This window comes from Elgaria multicarinata, chromosome 1 (assembly GCF_023053635.1).
Source record: "Elgaria multicarinata webbii isolate HBS135686 ecotype San Diego chromosome 1, rElgMul1.1.pri, whole genome shotgun sequence".
NCBI classification, from domain to species: Eukaryota; Metazoa; Chordata; class Lepidosauria; order Squamata; family Anguidae; genus Elgaria; species Elgaria multicarinata.
In genome coordinates this window covers 107,585,384-107,600,637 of record NC_086171.1, presented here as the reverse complement: position 1 = coordinate 107,600,637, position 15,254 = coordinate 107,585,384, and the positions used below count along the sequence as shown (strand labels likewise).

Sequence of the window (15,254 nt, the reverse complement as noted above, 5' to 3'; positions counted from 1 at the left end):
TCATAATGAAACAATAAGGAGGGGAAGAGAATGCAAACAGGCACAGGGTAGGGTAAACAGGCACTGGGTAGGGTAAAACTAACAGTATAAAGTCAGAACAAAATCAAGATTTAAAAGCTTTAGGAAAAAGAAAAGTTTTTAGCTGAGCTTTAAAAGCTGCGGTTGAACTTGTAGTTCTCAAATGTTCTGGAAGAGTGTTCCAGGCATAAGGGGCAGCAGAAGAAAATGGACGAAGCCGAGCAAGGGAAGTAGAGACCCTTGGGCAGGTGAGAAACATGGCATCAGAGGAGTGAAGAGCACGAGCGGGGCAATAGTGTGAGATGAGAGAGGAGAGATAGGAAGGAGCTAGACAGTGAAAAGCCACCAATCAACTATTTTCAGCTAGCTCCAGGAACATCAGCCAACCACCAATGCTCATTCACCTCTTCACGGGACGCACCATAACACCATCTATGTTAAAGTTCCAAAAGATGTGAACACAGTGCTTTGTAAGTAAGCAGGCTGAAAAGGGAGAGACGCAGACAGAGATGATGAACACATTTATTTTTAAATTGTATTTTTATTTTGGTGTGTTAATGTAAAAAAAAAAAGGCTAAAGCTGTCCTCTCTTTCTAGCAAAGAATCGTCACTTTTGTTTACAAAATGTTTTAGGGTGCAATCCCCCCAAAAGGCCCTACAACTTCCCAGTATTCCCCAGCCAGTCATGTTGGTGCAGGGCTCTGCGCAGGCACAGAGCCCATATGTGTGATGCATAGAGACCACAAAGAAGAACTTTGTAGGACTGCTTTCTGTGTAAACATTCATAGGATGGTGCCCTTAAGTTCTCTTACACTTTAGTATCTGAATGTGTAAGTATATTGGGCCTTGGTAAAATACAATTCTTTAAATAAATGCAAACCATTAATTAATTGATTAAAAAATAAAAGATTAATCTGTTGAGAGTCATAGTCATATAGGACCTATAAAGCCCTATATGGCTCAGGTCCAGGTTTTTTGAAAGACCATATCTCCCTTATGAGCCTGCCCGTGCTTTGAGATCTTCTGGAGAAGCCCTTCTTTCAGTCCCACCATCTTCACAGGCGCGCTTGGTAGGAACATGGGAGAAGGCCTTCTCAGTGGCTGCTCCAGTGCTCTGGAACTCTCTTCCCGGGGAAGCTAGGCTGGCTCCCTCCTTGATGGGCTTTCGGAAGCAGGCTAAAACTTGTTTGTTCCAGCAGGCCTTTGGAGAATAATCTGTCCCTCCATCTATGTTAATTGACTTATAATTTTGTTGTGTATTTTAAACGTGTTTTTTTTTTTCCTTTTCAATGTATGTTTTAAACTTTGTAAGGCCACCTTGAGGCCCAGTATTGGGCAAAAGGCGGGATACAAATATAATAGTAATAATAATAATAATAATAATAATAATAATAATAATAGTCAAAATGCCAGGAATACCTCATTCAAGGTATGCAAATTCCTGAAGTTAAGCTGAATGGTGATCCTCTATATCAGCCTTTCTCAACCTGGGGCGCTCCAGATGTGTTGGACTGCATCTCCCAGAATGCCCCAGCCAGCAGAGCTGGCTGGGGCATTCTGGGAGTTGTAGTCCAACACATCTGGAGCACCCCAGGTTGAGAAAGGCTGCTCTATACAGTACACCCATCCCTACCAACCAGATTAATGAGAAATACCTATACCTCACACCAGCTATTTACAATCAGCATATGCTTCGGTTGTGTTAAAGAATTTTCATGCTTGACAAATCTTGTCTGTTAATAGTCTGAAACTAATATTCTGTACTAAGGAGGAACAGAATATTGTAAAGTACCTTGACAAGTTTTTCTTCTTCTTCTAGAAGGCCAAAAGAAGAAAACAAACAGTCACTGTAGCCACTGAGGCCGCAATCTGAAAGAAAGATCAGAGCAGAGATATTTCCCACTCACCTTACTTCTCTGCTAATAATCCCCCTCCCAGCTGCTTTCACTCCCACTGGGGAAAAGATATGGATACCTTTTCAGCAGAAAAACAATGCGAGGGAAAAGGTTTTCTCCCCCAGTACTGTTCTCCTGCCTGAAGTTACAAGCCTCAGCAGCTACATTATGAAAAAAAGAAAATTAAAGGTCTAAAAAAAGATTAATGGAACAATGTGTAACGTGCTGTTCCACCCTGATGTGATGGACTACTGTAATCACTTTCTATGTGTCTTAAGACTCAGTGGTCTAGCCTGCTACTAAGTCATCCCACACGGCTTGCCTTGAAGTGAGAAGATTATGACATCTCTCATACACAGGATTCACGGTTTTCCTTAAAGCATTTTCTGAATTGTTTCTACAGATGTGTTGTCATGCACAATTTTGTTTGGAATTAAAATAACAGGAGTGTTTAATAGCAACCTTTAAGAATCTTGTAATGCCACAGATCTAATTCAAATCATGTAATGCAACTGCTTAGCATGGCTAGTACAACTTTAGGGCAAAGAAAGGAGAATGAGAATGTGTGTTTTATTGTTGTAAGGGAGCAAAACACCCTTTCAAAATCCAACATCAATCTATCAGCTTATTATTTCAGCTACAGAAGTTTCAGTATAAGTATAAAAGAATGTGTGAGAGAGACAGAGAAGCCTAGGTTCATCACTTCAATACACATGCAATGTTTTGAAGTTTCTCATACCTTGCCTTTTCCAAATGTATCAAGGTATTCCCAGAAGTACCATCTACACTAGCAAGAAGGTAACTGGAATGAACAGGAATAAAAACAGGGAAGCTGGGATAATTTCAAAGGCCAACAGAGAGTAAGCACCATACAGAAAGTAGAGGGGATTGGGAGTTTGCCTGTTCTCCCAGCCATGCATTGGCCTGTGGCACCTGTACGCCACCCCGAGATCTTAACGATATAGGGCAGGATACAATTTTTAAAAATAAATAAATAAATTTGAATTGAGCAGCAACCACATTATCTGTACATTCCAATTTTGCCATGTTCAGATTCCATGGCTGGGGCCTGCTCATCTTCAAGCTCCATCAATGAAGGCCCCTAAGCAAATGTATCAGTCCAATGGATGGATGGATGGATGGATGTCAGAGAGGGGTGGCTGGCATTATGGATGGAATGGGCAGGGCAGGATTGTGAAGAGGTAGCCTAATTCCCTCACCACAAAAGGATGTTTTATAACAGATTTCACAAAACCATGCATGAGTCCTCTTACTTTGTAATATTTTGCACTAGTTATTCTATTTCTGGAGGAGAAAGGACCTATACATTGCACTGAAAATCTCCAAAACCAAAAGGATTGCTGAAAAAGGTATCAGCAGATACTGTCCATATACTTTTCAAGCATATCTTTGGAACCATAAAGACCAGAAAGTTGTGTTTAATTCAACAAAGGCAGAGTTCCAGGAATCTGAATTTCGCACTCAGTACCACATCCTGCTGCTTTTTGTGTTCACAAGGAATCAAAGCACATTTACCACCTCAAATAGAAAGAACATCTGTAATGCAAAACACGTCCCAAAATACGGCATTTCAAGAGTAAGTCAAACACTTGGCACCATGTACACTGATGGTGCTATATAAATAAATAAATAAACAATAATAATAATTGAGGAATAAAAGAAGAATTCAAAAACAGATGGGGGGGAGGATGACCCAAATAGCACCTAAGACAGGAAAGTAAGAAGGGTGCACTAAAGTGGAGACTCTAAACAAATGGTCAAGAACTGCAAACAACGACACTCACCACCAAATACATCTCCATTCTGGTAATTCTTCCCCTTCTGAGCTTCCTCTTCATTTTGTACAGCAGAAACATGCTTGGCTGATGCACAGCCCATAGTTTCATTTAGTCAGCTCCAGCTTGACTGAGCCGCAAACCATTTCTACGGATGTGCACACATGGCCTCTTTTTTTAAAGAAATAATCCACCTTTCAGCTTTGCCGTCAAGACACTTCTTTTAACCTGTTGACATGATACAAGACAAACAAGACAAAAATTCAGTAGATGTATAACTCAAATATTTCACATCGATGCTCTCCATGGTGGATTGTTAGGAAAGAAGGAAGAGCAAGCATTCCAAAACCTTCTTGCCTATGTTATAATAAGGCATTTCACTTCTATAAAAATTATGCATGAGAAAACAGTTGTATCTGCAGGATTTATACCCTTTAACATGAATAAAATTGTCAGGGAGAGGTTTTGTTTTGGTGAATTGAAGTTCTTTTTTAAAAAAATCAATAACATTTTGTCATTGCATGCAAAAGATTGTGGTGCATATTTAATTTAGGACTTTCATGTGTGTTCTCACAAGCCATGTGTGTCTCTGCTTCAAGGTGATAAATCTCAGAAACCTTCCTTCTGACATATGCTTCTTATCTATGTCACTTGCTCTGAATCTTTAAAAACAAGGCCAGCTATTGCTGAAGGTTGTTGAGTGAGTGGTTGTATAGCAGCTGCATGCATATCTGAAGGCTATCAACGCTCTAGATTCATATCAGTCTGGGTGTAGTACCAAAGCTACACTCAGGTTCTCTGTACAGTAACTATCAATTAACTTGCTGAGTCATGGTAAACCCATATCATGGGTTCAACTTCAGCCAGTCACAGATGATAAATGGAGCTCCCTCTAGCATACATAGGTTTCCTAGAGAAGGAGGAGGTTCAGATAAGCAAAGAGAGATGCATATTCAAGTAACATATCTCTTACCAAGAGAAAGAGATATGCAAACGTTGTATGGACCTAGTTTTCCCACCAAGTATTATCTCTGGGCCAAAATCTCTCTCTATAAAACACTTAGGTATGTTTCCGTACAGGCTTCAGCTGATACAGGTTGCTAAGCAACAGTAACAAAGTGTAACGTCAGCTGATACAGGTTGCTAAGCCCCTTGCCTGACTCCTGCGGGCTTTCCAAGCTCCTCCGGACACCTGCTCCCCCTCCCCCAACCTCCCTGCCTCCCAGGTCTGCCAGACGGCGCTGTATCGGCGGCCTCCAAGCAGCCCGTGCCCCCGCGATGATATTTAATTAATAAACTTTAAGATATGCTACAACGGCGTATGTTACGCTGGGTACAGCTAGTAAAAATATATTCATTTTAAAGCTTTTTTTTTTTTCATCCCTCAACATTTCACCACTAAGGGTACGTCAGAAACTCTGGTTGTTTAAAACCCTGCATCTATGCATGTAGGCTCCTTGACTGTTTACTTGATCTGTCTTTCTGTATGACAGTTTCCATGAAGTTTTGAATGGAGAAGCTTGGTTTGAAGCTTCAAATCCTACAAAGCAGGCTTGCCATTACTCTCAACATTGGCTGCATTTGAACATAACAATAAACTATATTTTATCATTACAAGAAAGAGCTGCTTAGTACTCACACACTCCCCCACTTCCCTCTCGTCACTGCAGGGAGATCAGAAGCTTTTGCTTTCAATTAAACACAGTAGCATTCCTGTCCCATTCTGTGGTATCTTAAGGCTCACAAGGGAAGTTGATGGCAATTGATGGCAGTCAGAAAAATACAAGAAGAAAATAGGACCTTAGATAGCTCCAAGTGGGTCCTGCTGCTGGGAGTCTCGCATACTATAAACAATAGGATGATGTTGTCTCAGCATGGTCAACTCTGCCCCACCCCCCTGGCCTGATTTTTTTTAGAGCAAGACTTCTATGAGTTTGGGGAGATGGAGGTTCTACCAGTGACTCATCTGAGCCAGAGAATGATGGCAGGGTTGTGTCCTCTGGCAGGAGGGGTCTTAAATAAGGCACTCTGTCCAACCCCTAAGTAGCCTGTGCCTCATCCTCATGAGAACTGCCCGGAGAGCTTCAGCTATTGGGTGGTATAGAAATGCAATAAATAAATAAATAAATGAGAATCCTCTACTGCACAGTGGAACTTCTGAGGGCAGCAGGTCATGATACCTCCAACTATGGTTCGCTGAAATGAAGACCAGAAGTTGGCTTATTTCAATAAACCATATTTAAGGTCAACCACAGGCTGTTTGGGTTTGGATATAATGACTTAAGGATGGGCGAAAATGCAGAGTGCTCGCCTCGCATGAGGCTCACGAGCACTCGGTAACTGCCCGCCCTGTATTCCAGCCCTTTTCCCCACTGTGTTAATATAGGCTGCCATTAGCGTGGAAGGGGAAATGCCTCTGCTAATTGCATGTTCTCCCCCCCCCCCATGCCAGTGGGGGCCTTAAAGGCTCTATTAACACAAGGGTAGACCTTTACCCTTGCATTAATAGGGCCTTTAAAGCCCCCACTGGAGCGGGGGGGGGAGCGTGATTTCCCAAGGCTCTGGAAATCATGTGTTTCCCTTTTCCATGCTAACGGTGGCCACCATTAATGCGAAAGGGGGAAACGCACAATTTCTGGAACCTCCAGAAATTGCACACTTCTGCCTGCTGCATTAATGTCGACCACCATTAATGCAGGGTGTGTGTGTAATGCTGAAAGCCAGGGCAGGCGACTGGGTCCATGAAGGCTGGATGCAGGAGGATCCGCTGCCCTCACGGACCCAGTCGGATGCTTGCAACAACCCTAATGACAAGCCTCAGTTAATCAAAAACAGAAGCAAAAGCTTCCAATCCCCTCCTTCAGTCGTGGAGAGGGGAGCAAGTAATTCTAAGACTCACTGTAACTCACTACCATAACAGTACCCTATAGTTTACCATTATGTCCAAATGCAGCCATTATCTACCATATATATTTCACAGTACTTAACCCGAACTTATATCTCATGTAACTTGGGGCTTTCTCATGCAAAATACAGGGTACACTGTATAGGAACTCTCCAGCCTCAGCATTACAAAATGGTCTGCTTAGCTCCCAATGCAGTAGCTGTGTAACCAAAAACAGGCAGAAGCCAAAAGGTTTAAATAATATTAAACCACTCTGTTTTGTTCAGTTGCTTACTTACACTGACACATGTGCTAAAATAGTGTTGGGTGCTGGTGCTGGTCAGGGTTCATAAGAAAAATGAATGTTAGAATGATCCCCACCCACCCACCCCAATTACTGCTTTATAATGGCAGAATGCAGAATCTACTCATTGTCCTTAACTACATGGACACTGCAGTGTCCATGTAAATATACCTTGGGACGAGATTGTGGAAGAAGTACATGCTATACTTGAGTCTGTGATTGAGCCTGATGCGAGAAAGTCATGGTCTTTTAATTGTCTTCCAGGGAGTCCTGGGGCTCCACCAAGCTATTCAGGGATTTCTCAGTGAAATATTCAATAATGGCAGAAAGCTTCCTTGATTTTGATTTTGGACTGCAAACTTTGAAATCTGGGGTGCAGATATGACCTCTAAGACAACTTGTCCACCACCAACAACTTGTTATTGAAATGTACCATTGCAGGAACGAGTTAGATGTGTCCTCTCAGTTCACACAGAATGACGGCAAGAGCCAAGGAGCCTGGCTGGTGCCTTTTGTACACAAGAAGGCCTCCCAGAATCTTTTGCAAGGGCTCTGTGGCACATGGTTAGGGGTTCCTTGACAGACATCAATCTGTGCAAAGGATTTCCTAAAATTATAAAGTTTGCAAGCCACAGCTGTAGAGCATCATGAGGGCACATCAGTACACATGGAGGAGCAGGGAGAAAGAAAGACTTGAGCATGAATGACTAAAAGAATGCCATGTATTAACAAAAGCCTACAATTCCAATGCTGGCAGATAGTGGCGCAGTTTTTTCAATGAAACAGACCAGCAGCAGTGAACAGAAGCAATGCATTTGCTAAATAGGTCATTGTTTCAACAATCAACTCCCCCTTCCAACCCCCTACTCTCATCTCTCAACTGTTCTTATGTATCATCTAGTATTCAAGAAGCCATCTGCACATCTAAATAGATTTTTTTAAAGCCTCAAATTCACATTTAAACACTAGATTTGGACTTTTGTAAAGGACTCTGTAGGAAAGAGTTACAAAGAGCCGTGAAACATGAATAAATCGAATACAATTATGAGTTACACGGTGGTGTATTTTAACAAGCAGCTCAATTGATTTTTCTGTTTGTTATTTCGTTGCAGCTTTTTGTTTTTGTTTTTAAATTTGCTGTGTGAGTAAAAGCCCAACAAGAAATCTCCAACAAATGTGGTACAATGTGAATTTAAAGGACATTCAAAGGCAGTTCAGTAATTTTCCTACTCCCTGCCTTCTTGATAGGACATAAGAGTTGTCCACACATAGCCTATGGAACCTAGAGCTATCTGAAGATACCATCCCTCCTAAGAAATGCCACAGATAATTATCAGAAGAGGAATTTGAATTTTGTAACCGCGTGTTATGCATATATGTGTTCACCGTATTACATCTGCCTTTCTCTAAAGAGCTCAGGTGGTCCCCATTTCATCTGAATGACAGCAACTGGCCCATCATCTCATCCAGTGGACTTCATGGTAGAGCAGCCATTTGAACCCAAGTAGCCCCGCTCCTAGCCCAACATCCTAAACATTACTCCACACTGCTCTACACTGTGGAATGCCAACAAGAGGATTATTTCTACTTCATGAGTTCTTCTTGGTATTTGGAGCACCCCAGGAAGGTAAGAAACTCAGATGTGCTCAGGATTTTCAAACAGTGGGGAGGCTCATGTGTCTTCCAGAGATGGGACCATCTGCCTATTCCACATCTTCACACCTCCCTTCTACCCCTCTTGTAATTTTTCTAAGCATCATATCTATTCATTCCTTACACCCTTCCAAATAATCCACCAAAGATACTGCCCCATGAAGTATATATCTATTAGCCCATGCCTGTACAAGTAATTTGTGACTGACTGGCAGAAGCAAAGATTTTTAAAGCCCTGCCAACTCTAATCCAATTTAGAAAATCACTGCTGCCCACTTACCTGGAGGCAACTCTTCCTCGACAGAGGTGACTAAATGAAAGACTATTTACAAGCCCAATCTATTTCCTTCTAGTTACCTTTCAGCTTAGCCCTTTCCCCCCACAAAATAAAGACTATTTTGATTTCATAATTTAAATATCCTACAAATTGGGGTTTTTTTCGGCATGAAAGGATCGGAATGACAAAGGGCATGGCTAGACAAGTGGGGTGGAGGGTGACGTTCTCGGGATTTTATGATCACAAGATTTTTGCCCTCGTCTACACGCAGCGTGTGATGTCCCAGGAAGAAGAGGACATCACGCCCGCCATTTTGTTTTTGAATCAGAACAGAGCACAGGAGCGCTCCTGTGCAAAACGTACGTTTTTTTTAAAAAAACTCCTGCTCCCCCCACCCCACCCCCAATGGGCACAGAACTCCTGAGGAGCTCCATGCCTGGGGCCCAGGTCTTCGCAGTTACTCACGAGGAGTCGGGACGAAAATGGGACAGTGGGCCACACATTCTGCAATCTCGGGATCATCCCAAGACCACTGAAAAATCGGAATTAAACTGTAGGTCGATACCCCAGGCCAAGGGAGGGATTGTCCCTCCTTGCTCCCAGGATGCCTGGGGATATCGCCCCGTCTAGACATGCCCATGGTCTAAGAAACCCTGTAATTGCCTGTTTCCAAGATTCACAGATTACATGAATGCATACATAGAAAAAGTTTTGGATGTAAAGAATAACTAAGAATGCAATTTTGGTTTGTCAAGCAATGTCCTGATAGAAGTATGAAAGGAAATAGTCATGTGTGCAGGTTTTTAATGAGGCTCAGAAAGCAGAATGGATACATTTTAAACTCAAATATGCATTTTACTCAATAGAGCTTTTTCATTAGATTTGTAGAGTTAATTTTAAAACTTTCCACCTAAAGGGATCCTTTTCACATCGGCACATGTGCTAACAACACCATAAGCCCTGCGAACTGCAAAGCGTTTTTTTTTTTAAGTGCACACAGAGTTAGGCCTGTGGGGCTTCACTCCACAGCTGCACATTGAAGAGGAAGTTTGAAAGTGGTTGGAAAGCTGTCTTTCACGGAATTTTGTCTGCCATTACTGATAATTCCACTGAAAAATCACTGGTAAGCTTGCATTCTCTGGAATGCAATTTGAAAACTATAAGATGCCCATAGTTCAGTTACCACAGTTAAGTTTGAATTTAAAAATAAAATAACTCTTAATGTGAAAGTCTGAGAAATCCTGCATTCGTCTGCCTAATCATTCCATCTTTAGTTTTCTTCATGAATAAGGGCCTATAAAATCAGTGAAGTAAAATACTGTACTTACAATAAAATGCACACTCTTGTCTTCCTTTGCAATACAATCTCTGTGTAAAGAAACACTATTTAAACCCTTGACTAAAAGAATATTCTGAGATGTAATCACATGTTTGCAAAATGAAATAACTGATCACAAGATATTTAAACACATAAATCTTGGGTTTTATTCCCAACTTTCCCCAACAAATTACTCAGTTCATCATTATTTGTAGACACAATAAATCAAATAGTGTGATGAATGGATTAAAGATTCCTAACAAACAGAAAGCACATGATCAGATGCAACTTATGCAAAGGCAGATATGTATTCTGGTTCCCTAACCTTAGGAATACTACTATGGCTCCCTGCAACGTTATTCAGAACAAGTTAAATTCAAAATAATATGCAATTGCTCTACACATACAATTTAAATAGAATCTGCAACAGCAGTTCATTAAACAAGAACACAAGAAAAATATCAGCATGAGCACCGACTTCTCCATTTATTTATTGTTCATACATCATATACAGATGTATGTTCACATTGACAAATTCATGTTAATAACCTTGAAATGAAGATTCTCTCCTCTATAAAACGTGGTGTTTTCAATTATTGTGTTTTGATTTCCTCTGCCTATCACCATATTGCATTTTTATTAATGGCATGCCTCAATGAATCCAGACAGATAATCAAGCTGAGTAATAACGACATAAAGGGTGTAACGAGGAAGAGGAAAGAAGTACCACCACAGGAACACTCAAACTAGCAGCTGTAGAGAGATAGCAGTAAATAAATTCCAGAGGGATTGCCAAGTTACTGCTGTAGCAATAACAAAGTGTCCTGTGGCACCTTAAAAGACTAACCATTGTATTGTGGTTGCTTACAAATTATTTTCCTGTACATATGTAAGTGTGATTTTTATTAGTCAACTGAGGATCCCATTGCATCCATCTGATAGAAGTGGGCTCTCACTCATGAATGTATACCTCAACAAAAGATGTCTCAATAAAATTGTTTATCATTATACAGTTGTCACAAGGCTGTTTGTGGTTCTCACCCTTCAGTAAAGTTTTTTTTTAATGTAAAAACTAAACAAAATGGCAATACCTGAGAGGTTAAGAGGCTAATACTGTAGCTTTATTTCATGCTCAACTTATCTCCCAAACTATATTAGTTCATAGGTCTATTTAACACGTCCCCCAAGAAGAGAGCAGTCTCTAAATTAAAATAATAACAATAATAACTACAACAGCAGCAGCAACAACAACAGGTCAGTTATTAAACACACATGCCTGTCAGTTTTTGTTAGCAGAATGACATACATTGCTAATAGTGACTGTGTATTCCATCAGTAGATTTGTACCAGATCCCCCCACCGCAACAAAACCTGTCCCAGCCTCCTCGACCACAGATAACAAGCTAAAACCATGATGGTTAAATGTTTTGAGCTAAACATTATGGCTTAGCATGCCATGTGAACCATTCCTAACCATGGTGGCTACGTAAACACAGTTTAAACACGCTCACGAACCACTTGCTGCAAAAGGGTTAGTGGTGGCCTAACCATGGCTTAGCGTGTTGTCTGAAAAGGGCCCCAAAACAATTACACAACCTTTGATTCCCAATATAAACCTGCTCATTTTTTTTGCCATTAATCTAGTTTCTTGAAAACAAGAGCAACTCAGCAACACCTATGATCTGTAGCCCCCCAACCCATTTTAGCCTGTTAAGTGTGAATGCTTTTTTTTTCCTAATGAGGTTAAATTATGTTCACAAATGTTAGGGGGAGGGGAAAATTAGAATTTTAAATTTTGTATACTCATTTTTATCTTAATTTTTTAGAATTTCTGTAAACCGCCCCGAGAGCCCTGGCTATGGGGGCGGTATATAAGTGCAATAAATAAATAAATAAATAAAAATAGAGGGGGTCACAAGTGAATTGCTCATTCCTGGAATCTAACTTTTGCCAGTGCAGTGTGCCCCATGCAATCCTCAGCAGGAAAAAATGGGGAGGGGGAAAAATTGAGGACAAACTACCCCACCCAAGTTGGGTAACCCAACTACCACCACCTTGCTTCTGTAAAGTCAATCACCACCTATTGGTGGGGAGGGAGGCTTACAATCCAGATAACTTCTAATTGGTTAAGAACATCTGGAGGAGCAAAATAAATGGAAACCAAACCAATGTGCAGCTGAGTCAAAAAGAGGGAGCAAAACCATGTACACAATTACACATTGTCATGGTTTATGCATAAACCTCTACTTTTCTATTTTAAGCTCCTTTACAGGAAATGAGTTGAGGAGGATAGCAATGCTCTCTGACTATCTATGAAGCAGCATATTTAGCATGCCTTATTAGTGCTGGTTTTCAAACCGTCTTCTGTCTTCAGGAAAGTTTCGATTTTTGACTTCACTTGAGGTACCTCCCGAGTGCCCATCAGTGGAGGCTGGTGGCTCCAATAGCAGTGGGGTGGTGAATTCGCTCTGGGTTTCAGTCAGAACTCTAAAGGGCCAACCAAGCAGCACCTTGGATAGCACCTTTAAAGTTCTGTGGTTCTGACTGAAACTCTGAGCTGTTTCACCACCCCACTGACAATGGAGCACCGCCTTCCACCGGTGCCGATCACAGAAGTCCTGCGCACTGCAGATGTTCTAGGTGTGTATTCTAAGGCACTTGGACCCATGGCAGGGCACTGACAAGCCCTGTTGGGCCTCATCTTCATCTTGTGTGAACTGGGATGGTGGCTTGTGACTGCACGCTGCAGGGAAGACTAGTAGCGTTGGGCAAGGTAGAAGCTTTCTTGGAAGCTTGTCCAACATTAGTGAATTTCCCCACTGAGGACCCCTGATGAGATTCAAAGGTCCTCAGAGCTCCTGAGAACTATTTGAAAACCACAGGTTTATGCCGAATGTAAGTCTTAAAATGTTTTAATGATAGTTAATGTTTGCTAACTATCATGAGAGCTGTTGTTGGCAGATATATATTTTACAGTACATAGAGGAGATAAGGGTACAATTCAACAACAACACCATACACTACCTCTACTAAATCAGTACCCATCATTAATGTCTGTAGCTTAATGCCTACAGTCATTATGAAATAGGAAGCCTTCTATCACCACCACCCCATCACCTTTGTTCAAACACTGTGAAAAATTCAATGAACTTTGCAACCCAGAAAAACATCACAGTGACCTAATGTCTATGCATGTTACCTCTTAGCCTCAAGGGCTGAATAAGGTGGTATGTGCAGTTACAACAACACTCTCTAACCAGTCACTCACCCACAGGCGGGCAGATAAGTGTCTAGCTGCACCTCTGGCACAGTAGATAGCTAACTGAAGATTTAATCTAAAGTTTACGGAAATTAGGGTTTGTTGGCATAGGATGTTATTGGCAAGGTATCAAGTGGGTGCTCCCAATAAGCAAAGTACCAGAGCTATCGAAGTTCTTGGCTCGGTACCAGACCAACTGCTCACTGATAAGTGTGTAGCCAATCATTATCCCTATGGAGGGACCACCATCACAAATATTACACTGGTATTAGGAAGAGAAAGTGCACACATACTCAGCAGTGTAAAATATTTGGTTGTGTTTTTTCCCTCTCTTTCCTTTCTGAGTTAAATCATTTGGTATTCAGTGAAATACTAACATGTAGGAAGAGCCTCCATGAAAGTAAGGCCCAATGTCATCTGAAAGTAAAGGAAGATCTGATGGTCTCACTCATTTGCAAGTGACCTTTGGAAGCATATGATATCCATGGTCACTACCATAGACAGCACAATAATGGAAAAACAAAAGAAAATGTTACATTTAAATGTAGATGCTAATCCTAGGCAGGTAACATTTTCAACAACTCAGTTTCTAAAGGGCAATTATCCTATAGAGGCCAAGGAGGAGAAAAAGCAACCCATTTCCACGAGCAAAAGATCCCAGCTATCTGACATTTAGCTTTCCTTACCTTTCTTTCATTGCTATAAGATGAGCTCTACAGCTTTTTCCACACCCTATGAAGAAGAAGTTTTGCTTCATCCTTCAACATCATGGTTCACACATATTTTCAGACATTCCATTTTCAATCCCATGTTCTCCCCCCCCTTTTTTTTTTAAATTAAAGTAAAGCTGATTTGAAGAAATGTTTCAACTATTCTTCTTTGGTTTCAGAAAATATGATCAACAGCACTTGCAACTAAGTTAACATGTTTTGTTAAGAGTCTATGATGGTAGACAGGAGGAAATTAAGTTAACTGAACATTAGAATATGTTTATTATGCACTGGAAGTTCCACAATAATGTCAGCTCACATGCTATATAGATAACATTTTGATGAAATTTTGGATTATTTTTTATAAAACAATTCTCAATAAATTAACATGAAAAACAACTTTGGCTAGAAGAAAGTAGGTAGGTTAACATTCTACCAGCTAAAAAAAAAACAAATCTTGGGAAAAAGCCTGGCCAGACAGAAGCAATAAATAAGCATCTGAAATTATGCTTGTCTCCAACTTTAAGTGCTTTAAATATTATTATTAATAATAATAATAATAATAATAATAATAATAATATGATGATGATGATGATAAATGTTTCAGTTTATCTGGTCTCTACTTCAGCAAGTAGCCATATATCTTTCCTGCCATTACCCTATGGACAGGATATTTATTTCATCTGAAATACAAACATATACACAGATACACACCAGCTACTAGGTATTTATGATTTGCTCATACAGTGATTATGGCTTGTCCCTCCTCTTGTTTTTAAGAACTTTAAAAAACTTTAATCTGAACTAAAACTAGAGAGTAAACTTCACCAAGAAAACCCTCATTACCTTATGGAAAATTAGAAATCTCTAGCAGGTTACACCAATGGTTCTCTGAAGCCTTCTGGCTCTAGGTTCTGGGGGGTAGGGGGGCAGTGCCTCTGGCAAGATGCTGTCAGTGGGGCCTTCTCTCCTTCCTAACACTGTCAGGAGAAAGAGGATCAATATGAACTGCTGTTGCTCCTTGCTGCTTGCTTACCTGCTTCCTCCTAAGAAAGTGGACAGGCAACTGGCCAAGAGGAAGAATAGCAGCACCAGCCAACTTTTTCCTCTCCTGAGAGAGCAGGTGGGCAAGTGAGTGAT

At 40.9% G+C, this 15,254-nt stretch overlaps 1 protein-coding gene across 2 annotated transcripts in view; it reads right to left on the bottom strand.

Annotated features, from left to right (window-relative positions):
- Nucleotides 1-15,254, bottom strand: part of C1H1orf21 (chromosome 1 C1orf21 homolog) — a 147,752-nt gene that overhangs the window by 87,899 nt on the left and 44,599 nt on the right. For both annotated transcript variants that reach the window (XM_063134685.1, XM_063134693.1), the window contains exon 2: nucleotides 3,719-3,937. In XM_063134685.1, coding sequence (XP_062990755.1) covers nucleotides 3,719-3,812 — 94 coding nt within the window. In that variant the 5' untranslated portion in view covers nucleotides 3,813-3,937. The remainder of the gene's footprint in view (nucleotides 1-3,718; nucleotides 3,938-15,254) is intronic.